At 42.6% G+C, this 11,128-nt stretch overlaps 1 protein-coding gene across 1 annotated transcript in view; it reads right to left on the bottom strand.

Annotated features, from left to right (window-relative positions):
* Positions 1-869: 869 nt before the first annotated feature.
* cacng7b (calcium channel, voltage-dependent, gamma subunit 7b) overlaps positions 870-11,128 on the bottom strand; it is a 12,486-nt gene continuing 2,227 nt past the window's right edge. Inside the window, exons 2-6 of the mRNA XM_035642542.2 lie at positions 8,964-9,159; positions 8,517-8,603; positions 7,796-7,936; positions 5,069-5,214; positions 870-4,331 (exon numbers count right to left, since the gene is read on the bottom strand). Coding sequence (XP_035498435.1) covers positions 3,882-4,331; positions 5,069-5,214; positions 7,796-7,936; positions 8,517-8,603; positions 8,964-9,159 — 1,020 coding nt within the window. The 3' untranslated portion in view covers positions 870-3,881. The remainder of the gene's footprint in view (positions 4,332-5,068; positions 5,215-7,795; positions 7,937-8,516; positions 8,604-8,963; positions 9,160-11,128) is intronic.

The raw sequence follows: 11,128 nt of genomic DNA, 5'->3' as shown, positions 1-11,128 counted from the left end.
AAACCTCTCTTCCTATTAAATACTTAGAAAGACATATATATTTAACACAGACATCCCTGTTTTGGAGAGAGGAATAATTTTTCGATAAAGATTTTTCACTTTCCTCAAGTGAAGATATGTTACATAAAAATTAATTCTGGTGGTTTTAGTTTCAGGATTGTTATGATGAACCCCCTTTTTAACCTCTATGCATATGCAAACGGATACAGCAGCAAATGCAGCCAGGCACAAGCGCATAACACTCGTGAAACACTCTGATCAATGCCTCCCCTCAGGCTGCTGTGGCTTGCCGTGACTGAGGAGGGAGTCTGGTTATCACCTAGTGGTTCACTGCAGTGTAGTGTGAACTCACACACAATGATTCACTCCATCACAGAGATCAGCCAGAAAATACTCTTTATGTATTATATCAATGTAAATGCATTGTTGGCTCTCTCTCTCTCTCTCTCTCTCTCTCTCTCTCTCTCTCTCTCTATATATATATATATATATATATATATATATACGTATATAGGAACATTATTCAATTTTTCAGAATCACTTCTCACATACACATATGGTACCAAAATCATTCACATACTATATTGAAAATCAAACATGCTCTTACATAGACAAACAAACAAGTGAAAGATTATACACATACACAACTGAAACTCTTGCGGTTTTCAGTATAGTGTGTGAATGATTTTGGTTTTGTATGCGTGAAGTAATTCTGGATAATGTCCTTAACGGCCCCTCATACTTATTATTGAAATTAACATCAACATTGTTATACAAACCTGTTTATAGCAAAACTCCATAGTCGAACAGAAAATGTATCTGAAACACATCACAGCAAAAATTGCCAGTGAGGACACAGACAGGGTGAATTAATTCATGATAAAGTTTAATAATTCATATCAGAGGAAAGTGAGGGAAGTGTCAAAACTTCCAAGAACAGTGATCTTATTACAATTTCTACTGAATTACGTAGCCTAACCCCAGATTGTACAGCATTGAAGCGTTAAATTTGTTTCCCCCCATTTTTTTCTTTACAAAGATGATCATGTGCAAAAAGATGAGGCTTTCTGCAGAACTAAGCACAGCTACACCCTTTTTATATAATCGCATGGAGGTAAAGAAAAAGGCTGGGGGCTGAGAGGGAAAAACAAAGAGGAACAGAGATGAAAAAGAAAAGAACTGCTGCAGTTTAACCGACACCAAATGAGCATTGGGTCTTAACATAAAAAAGGGAAGTGACGTGTAAAAGCACAAATCAAAAGAACTGCTCAGCTGACCACAGTCAGAAAGGTCAGCAGCGGTCTAAAGGTTGTAGAGGAGAACTTTTAACCATAAGGTTTAATAATAATGGCTGGAAAGATCTGGAAAGGGGAAAACTTTGCTCTTCTTCAACAGCTACGGCTGAGGTGCCCTTGAGCAAGGCACTTTAACCCCCTAACTGCAACAGCAGAAGGCTGCAGCTACACTGGGCTTCACCTCAGCATGGATTTGTGCAACTGCAAAAACAAAACACGGTCATGATTAACAAAAATTAAAAAAGATGATATTTCAAAGAGTGGTCTTTACATTTTCCCCTTTTTAAGTCCTTACAATTTCCGCTCCACACATCATCTGTTGGACATCAGTGTGTTTCCCTCTCTCAAGCATCACAGTGATAATGAAAACCAGCCATTACACAATGACACTGTGGTTTAATTCTCACAACGGAGACATTTAGTGTCCACATTTTCCTTTGCATGATGTGCCTTAAAAACAAACAAAATATAAATATTGTAAATCGAAATACCACAGTTTTTGACATGCAGGTCCGTCTTCTAGAAGAGTTCAAGATTTGTATTGTTCTATACCTTTGAAACACTGTAAAGTATTTTGAGCAGTTTAACCACAGCATTACCGCAATCTTCAAGAGCATCTGAAAATTTACAGTACGTACAACAAAACACCAGCATATGGCCCCATTTGGCTAAAATGCATTCATGACATGTCAAAGCTGGTACAAAACATCCTGCAGTGTCCTATGATATAGGCTGCTACCTTGTGGTGTATGAAGGAAATGCTACCATACCAACAGTTAATACATGGAAGAACCACTTAATCTTTTCAGCAAATAGTCATGCATTCAAAGGTTGAACAACAAATTAAGAAAATTCACAGAAAATTGAATTAAACAATTAATTATTTAAGCAATTTTTCACTTTTTGTGACATTTCATTTCAAAATTAATTTCACTTCAGGCCCCTCTTATTAATACGCAGCATAAAAACATGTAATTCATGGTTTCTAACACACTGCAATGTTAAGTAGGCAGATATAACTCTGATAAAACTGTACTTTTTGTATTGTCATTCCTTATCTGTTAGTACACCGGCCTCATCCTATGGGTGCCAACAGGAGGAGTTACAGGTGTTGACAAATAAACGAAGCACTGCATATAGCTACATTATGGTGTGTTATAAGCTATTTATTAAATGCTAATATTTTGGTTATAAATGTGCAATAGGGGAAGGGTTGCCAACACAAAAATAAATCAAGGAAGTAATCAGTAGATAAGCCCTTGATGAAGATCACCAATACCTGCAGCCCCAAACACAAGATGGCTCAGGATCACATGTTCATCAAAACATACCCTATAAAAACACATGTTGTAATAAAGAAGTGGCCTCATCTTTGTCTGAAACTGGTGGACCTGCATTTCACAAACAGTGGTATCGTCACTTGAGCAGTAAGTGCAAATGTAACTTATACTTTCATCACCTTTGTTTTTCAGATATATACAGAGCATTGGAAGTTTGAAAATATTTTGAACTACTCTGTTAAACTCTCTGTCATCTCTCATTGCCCTTGACAATCAGTGCAACTCCACGTCTGGATAGACGACACCTTTCGTAGTGAACTTGACCTAAGGATGGGCCAGGGTCAGTGCAGTACAGTAGCCAGTAGAGGGCATCAGACCCTTGCACCAGGGGTGAGTGGTTCTTCCTTCAAACCAGCTTGGCGTGTGTCGTGTGATGTCAGTTGTCGTTGTCGGAGTCTTCATCCAAAGCAGAACGAGTCAGATATTATCCTGATGTTTACTACAACAGCTGTGTGGGAGTCCTCATGTGCCCCCCATTCTATATTCAATAAGTTAGAAATTTGTATCTTAAAGAAATATGTGAAACATAAAGTTGATTTGTCCCAATGATATTTCAGAACATCGTCCACTTGTGTGTGTTTTGTTTCACAAATGCTAACAACACCCACGCACAGTGTGTTCTCATTTCAGAATTACTCTAAGTTGTAACTAATACTTTCAAGTCATAATATTATAATACTACATTGACATTGTGAGTTATGAAACTGGATTGATGATGTAAGAAAGAGAAGACGTGAATATATTTAATTTCATTTACCTTTTAGAAAAAAGGTGCGTCGTCCATTTACCTTTGCATGTATGTATAAAATCATGTGCATCCTCAGTCTTTGTGATCAGTGTTTTACACTGTAAATTTCCAAGCGCATACAAATTTCCCGCAGCACTGCAGTATCTTGGTCTTATACTGCAGCTCCTCGCTCTCCCCCTGCCTCACTCTGCCTCCCCTGTATATTCTCTGTCACTCAACCTAACCTCTAAAGTCTTTTGTCTCTCTTTCCTTCATGAAACACAGAGTTCCTCGATTTCTTCATCGTCCCTTTCTGTAAAATCACTGCACTGATGTAAAATCTTCCTCTTCAAATTCTGAAATTTGGTCTTAATACGGTTCTACGGATATTTTTTTTTCCCCACTTCACCTCACATTATCTGCAATCCAAACTCAGTGTTTAGTCACATTCACATTTCTAAATGAACAGTCTACATGATTATGGGGAGTCTATGTCTCTCCTTACCTCCACATTTCTCCCTAACAGGGGGAGGCGCTCATTTGCATGTGTGTGTGATAGTGAGGAGGAGGTACAGGCGACGGGGGCATGGGAAGAGCCTGGCCTTGGGGATGTGAGGAGTGGGATCTGGGCAGCGTGTGTGTGGAGGGGTATCCAGCTGACTGAGGGGGCATTTGGTAGCTCCCTGCAGAAGAAGAACCAGAGGGTGGGCTTCCCTGGGCGCCTCCTTGATGGTTACTTTTGGTCGGAACTGGCGGCGCCTGGTTGAGCTGGATGGAGATGTCGCTGGAGGCCTCAGAGGTGCTGCGACCACGCTTTGGCGGGGGCCAGGAGGACTCCGGGTGGAGGAACTGGCCGCTGTAGTCGCTGCTGTCGGACAGGCGGGGGTGGTAAAGAGCAGGGTGGGGGCGGTACATCTCCTCCTCAGCGTAACGCTTCATAAACAGATAGACTGACAGCACCCCGGCCCCCTGATGCAGCGAGTGATGGAAGAAATCAGTGAAAGATGAGGGGAGATAAGATGCAGGGAGAGAGCAATTTAGTCACATGAGCTGATTCCAAAGACAAAAATAAAACTTCAAAGTAATTGCAGGGGAAATTAGGTTAAAAAGTAGCTGATAAAAGTGAGGTGAAAAGAGATGAACTAGGTGTAAAGACAGTGTGCAAGTTGTTTTATCTGCAAAGGACGCAAGATGGAATGAGTAATTTAAAGATATGATAGATTTAAAGGTTTAAAAAGGCTAATATAGGAAACAAACGTGAGGAGAAAAGATGGGAGGGGGGAGATGAGGGGGGGATGTTAGTTCATGTAGAACTGTCCACTGCACCACATTAAGAGCAGAGGTGCTGATGATGGGGAAAGAGGCAGATGGAGAGAGAGGGAGGGGCAGATGATTCTCATGAAACTGCATCATGCATGGAAGAACACGTGAGGACACACACACACACACACACACACACACACACACACACAGACACACACGAACCGTGCAGTTTTGCATCATAACCATTTATACTTCTTATCAAATAATTTTACCTGGCTGCACTCTCAGCAGGCCGTACTCCGGGAAAAATCCCAAATGTGGTAGAAATGAAAATATATTCCTTGTGTGTAGAATATGTATGAAAACAGCCACACAAACACACACAATGTCTTTATCTTTCCCCATATTATTTCTCTAACACAAACACAACCGCACAGACTTACCTCTTTGAGCAAGAAGGAGGAGGCAGCGAAGGCGAAGGACCAGCCGTAGTAGTAGTTGAAGAACTGCTCGGGCTCCCTGGGCCGGTTCATCACCTCGTCGTTAATGCTGGAGATGTAGAGCACCAGGCCCACCACCAGACTCAGGCCTGCACCAAGCACATTCACAACGACACGGAGTCAGAGAGGGGAAGAAAGTCAAGTTCAGGAGAGAGTTAGAAGGTCGTCACACAGCAACTGAGTCCACTGCACCGGTGAGACGAAGGTTATAAAGACAGAGGGATGTGTCGGAGCGATCACACCAAGCAATTAGCCTCCAAAACGTTCACATTAATGAAGAGACGGGAGAAAGACCAGAGAGACTGTTTGTGCATAGGTGTACGTATGTACGTATGATGACATATTTCTAATGTTGACTTTTGCTCTGCTCTCCTTGCAGCAGCTCTGTCTGATGCAGAAGATTAAATTAAGACTAAATTCTTTTGCCAAATTACATTTTTACGGAAACATAATTTCCATCTAGATTTTGTTCAGTGACCTTGTAGTGTAGCACGTGCTACATATTTAATCGTAGGGTGTTCAGCATGTGGTTAAGTTTAGTCGACAAAAGCAAAAAATAAAGTGTTCGAGTCACTTTTGACTTCGTCATAATTTAACCAGACCACAAGGATTTTTTTTTTCTTCAGGGAATGACATACCTTAACAATGCCATGAAATATTTTCAAAAATACTTTAGTAGATGTTGTATCGAGCCAAATTTCAGGGAAAACTATTTAATTTTGGAAATTTTTCCAGTTAATGTTGCTAAAGTTCTAAATGAACATTTGGTTACTTGGCAGAATCCTTCCCTGAAAAATCAGTAACATTCGCACTGAAAAAGTTGATTAATAAAATAATTGAGGTGGCACATGTTTCCCATTTAAACACATCTACCATGTATATATATTTGAATATCCATATAAATTTCACTAAACTATTTTCCTTTCTTCATTTATCCCAACAGCCAAGTGCCTTTCATTTTTTTGTCATCTTTTAATGTTATATTTGATTATATACTTGGACAATAGATTCAAGATGATTAAACGGGAGTAAATGTGAAAATGGCTCGACACAGATTTTAAGACCATTTAGTGAGAAGCTACTTGCAGCATGCACTGTAAACTTCAGTGTGTTAATGCACTGAGTATAATCACCGTATGGGAAAACCAGAAATGGCTTTTCACCCTGACCCTTTTACCCAGAGGCAACACATACAACATTAAAACCCCCTCCCCTTCCAGGAACACTCACAGGCTCTATACGCTGCCTTCAAAATGTTAAATGCATGAGAAACAACATACGGTCAACATCGAAGAATCAATATTCAAAGCAAGCTACATGCTGTAAGCAGCAAATAAGACTATTTTTATCTTTCACTGGAATATTCAAGAGTACCACAGGGCTGTCAGGCCGTTGTGTCCTTTACATGATGTCAATTTAACATCCAAAAGCATGGGAAATGCAGAAACCATGCTGCTGCCAATCCTGCAGATGTTCATCTTTGTATGAATAAGTAACACCAGAAAACCAAGGGAAACAGACACGCACGAGTACACCGAGCAAATGAAAGAAAGGAAAAGTGTGAGACGAAAAGGGAGAAAATTTGCCACGTCTGTGGTGTGTTTGCCAGAGTACGAGAGAGAAACAAAGCGTCACAGAAAGACATCAGCCTCTAACCAAGCTTGAACATCTGCGGCTCCACGCTGTGTGTTTCGCTGCTACTCCGAATTCTGTCAAATTAACCAGAACACAACCGACCCAAACTACAATATTTATCCGACCACAGTGGTGGCAGCAGAATAGGTTCATATTACTCAATAGTCCACAAACACCACCACAGTGGTCCACAGTGACTCGGAATACTGGAGGAAAACACTCCGAGTGAAGAAGTGAGGAGGACGTGAGAGGAAGGACAGTGATGGAGAGAGAGGGCCGGGAACTTGGAAAACCAAAGAAAATTGAGAGGCCACATGAACGAGGAGGGAGAGGGGTGAGTGTGGAAGGCCGGAGAAAGAGAGAGGCTTAGTGCAGCAGAATATTTCACCATGGAAAAGCAATTTGATACACTTGCCCCTTATTATCCCCCTATTATCACAATACCTCATGAAGTAAAACACTGCGACACGTCCAGCACAGGCTATAAACATTACATAACCCCCATTACATAAGGTCTATTATTCTACTGCACCCTTTATCAGCAAGTCGCCGCAGTGGCAAGTGGGAGCCGTCGTATCAGACTGTGTTTGATGCTCCTCTGAGCTCTGCAGCGTTGCTTCCTCCTCAAACATATCAAGCGAAACAGCCTTTGGAGAACAGGAGCTCCAGTTTGGCTCCTGACAGTCTTTGCTCTGGGAGCATTGCAGCCACCTGCTGTTCAACATGGCAAATTACACTTGTTCCAGAAAATCCCGTTGAAAAAAAAAGATGTTCATTGAATATTGTTTTTCCACATTTTTTTCAATCATATTCGAAGGCATTCAGAGAAAAGCCTGGTCCCAATTGTGAAGTCAAGGAGAATCGCCTTTCCGGATAACAGTGTACACACACACACCTCCCTCAAACACTGGAAATAGTGCCGTGATGGAGTGTGTGTCCACGTGTGTCCACGTGTGACACAGGACACACCAGGCAGCGGTGATCAGTCACAGAGTCAGGGACAAGCGACAGCGGGACATGAGTAATGGCTCCCACCTGAGAGGATGAAGAAGATGCCGGACACAAAGGCCAGGATGGTGCGCTGGGGTCGGATGTGTCCGATGTTACTGATGACGAAGGCTGTGAAGACGAAGAGCAGCGACACCATCGGAAAGGGTGTCGCTGTGCGCACCATCTCTGCGGGGACAGGGAGGTCACAGTGTCAAACAGAGCAGATGGGACGTGTCCTTTAGCTGCCCGGAAGGTGAATGATAATGTCTGAGTACATTGATAACTATGAAATATAACATAGGCACAACTGTCCATTGATGTACGTCTGAAATAGGGGAATGAGAAACAATATTTTTAGTCTGTTTTTCTAGAGGCCCAAACAGGATTCAATTAGAGCAAAAAGTCCAAGTGCAACACAAGAAAACTGTGTGGTGTGCAGAATACGAGGGACGGCTTCAAATGTCTCGTTTTGACTAACCAACAGCACAGAACCTAAATATATGCAGCTTACAGTAATACACATCAGAGATAAGCAATCGTTTATTTCTGAGGGGAAAAAAGACTGGAGACAATTGGTCAACTATCCCCAAAAAATTGCTAAATACATTTTTCTTTTGCTCATCAATCAACTTATCGTTGCATCTTTCCTCTAAGATAATGTCCAGATTTTATTCCCCATGGTCAATCAGCAGGGGGCCTCCACGGTGACTCACAACTACGGCCGGTGATGTGTAATGTCACTGCGTTGTCACCATGTTTTACTCACTGAGGATATTTGCTGTGTTTTCAGTGGTGATCTCTATGTCGGGTTCGGTGAAATACTCTGATGCTACACATCTCCCATTTTCTGCTCCTGTGAGGAAACACACAGGGGAAAAGTCAGTGATGCGTGAAGAAACAACACAAAACCCAAAAGAAACCACGTAGATCACCGAAGCCCTGCTCACAGGTAACAGTCATGTTATGTGACAGCCATGATTCCAGAGGCCAGCAGCTCGCTATCTCTCTTTTCTCCCCTCTCCTGCTGTCTCACTCTGCTGCTCCAGTCTATACCTCTTCCTGGGTGTTTGTCCCAGTAATGATGTGTACATATGCACACGCACATAGCAGCATTGTTTGGATGTGTGTGCTTGTGTCTCAGAATGTGCACGTTTTTGATCCACCGAAGTCGTCTTTAAAATGTTGAATATGCAAACGTCCCGTATATTCCTACCAGCCACGAAGCAAACTCTCCAGAGGCCCGAGTGCAGCGCCATCTTCACCTCCATGCTCTGGTTCTGCTGCAGGATGATGCCCTCCACCATGATGAGCCAGTAGTCTGTGGACACGGCCACCCCCACCAGCAGCAGCCCGCAGGCTCCGAACACTGTGGACAGGATGGTCAACGCACGGCTGCTGCACGAACTCATCTGGAGGGCACATCGGGGGAGCAAGGGGTGTTAGAGGAAAGAGGAGATGCACATCACACACACCGCAGAGACAAATAATGTAGGTGCATTTGGAAGGGGTCATGGAAAGGGGGGGGGGGGGGGGGGGGGGGGGTGCAGGGAAACAGAGAGACACGTGACCCTCGCATGCAAACAGCTACTGGCTATTTTTCGGTCTCGCCTTGACATTGCTAAAGATGAGTTAATGACACATTCGCTGGCAACCAATCCTGTAAAAGGTCAGAGAGGAGCCAATGCAACAGATGATGACTTCACAATAAAACCACTGGAGTTATCGGCAAAGACTTGAAAAAAAACAGAAAGAGAGATATAGAGTTAGAAAGATACACACTCAAACACACACACGCACGCACAAGGACACGCACACGCACAGCGAAATAAAGAGAGACGAGGAGGGGAAGGAGAGTTCCTGTATGACTCACACATGGTCTTTCTGTGACTTAGTGCTGGTTGACTGAGAGGGACTTCACTGCAGATCCTGTGAGCATGCTGCCTGTATGAATTTGTGAGTTTCTTTGCATGTGTTCGTGCAGTGTGCGTGCGTGCGTGTGTGTGTGTGTGAGATTGTTCAGGCACAAGCCTCTTGCTTAATTTGGACTGTTGTTCAATAGCATCAGCTTGACACGGGGCAGTAAAGGCACGAGGGAAACACAGAGCAGGGTTGGTATTTACTTTGATGACCCTCATCGCGATCATTAGTGTAATGGAACTGACCGGTCATTTCACCTCGTATTCTCTGCTGTGAGAAGTTAGTTTAGCTTTTACTTTATATTCAGATGTTTGTATATGCTTGAAAATGATATATTGTATATATATATATATAATTTATTAGGCATAGAAATGTAGGACCTTTAATACTTTCGGTCGGAGCTCTGCCCTGACTTGATAACATCTGTCGCTGGCGGCAGATTTATTTTTTATTTATTTTGTGAGAGTGTGTGTGTGTGTGTGTGTGTGTGTGTGTGTGTCATTACACGCATGCTGTGACATTCACATCTTATCTAACAGACTGTGCTTTCCATTAAAGTTCATCAAAGTCACTTGAAATTAAATGTGACACGATAATCGCTGGCCAGAAGAACCCAGTTATGGCCATGATGATGATTAATGCACCTGATTAGCAACAAAGAGCAGACACTCACATTCAACCGACGTCCGCCACTCATTTCTACAACATTAGCCCAATGCATAACGGGACACCATCATCATACACATATGTGCTTGTCTACAGCTCATACTGTAGAGCATCACTGGATGCTACACACACTCTTCAGATGTGTGTTTGAGCTTTCACTCTGCATGCGGCCGCGGTGCTGAGCTGTAATGTACCTGTCATTAATCAGCTGCTGCTGGCCAGAATCTCTCTGTAGTTTCTTACATCCTTCTTTGTAAACGCTGACCTGTGTGGTGCCCAAAATAGGTCAAATACAGAGTGACTAATTAATTTAATACTGACCATTTGTCTCGTAAGACCATTTATCTCATTCCGTCTCTGCGTGACAAACCTTTAAAAGCTTTCAAGAGCCTGAGTTATGATCAAAACAGAAATTGTAGAGGGTAATAAACTCTTTGGAGATTAAGTTCACCCTCATCTTATCTGAACACGGCACAAGATATGGCCACTACAGAGGGAGCTTGAGTTTATGTGCAGCTGCAGAGATGAATATAGGCACAAGAAGGAGCTGTTAGAACAGAGCCGGCTGGTGGTTGAGGAAACACGCATGTGAAATCCTCAGAGGAATAGCAGGTTTGGGCAGGTTGAGGCTGAAAGAAGCAGATGTGTGTTGCCAACGGGACAGACAGAGATGAAGGGAAGGTACGCCCAGCCATAAAAGAATAAAAATAAATCCAGCTCGACAAACAGAGCAGATGTAAGGTGAGAAATCAGATGTGTCAAATAACAAAGTACCAGGAGTTTAACATGGCAGCA

The sequence above is a fragment of the Scophthalmus maximus genome, chromosome 1 (assembly GCF_022379125.1).
Source record: "Scophthalmus maximus strain ysfricsl-2021 chromosome 1, ASM2237912v1, whole genome shotgun sequence".
In the NCBI taxonomy this organism is placed as follows: domain Eukaryota; kingdom Metazoa; phylum Chordata; class Actinopteri; order Pleuronectiformes; family Scophthalmidae; genus Scophthalmus; species Scophthalmus maximus.
This window is presented reverse-complemented; position numbering and strand designations above follow the sequence as displayed.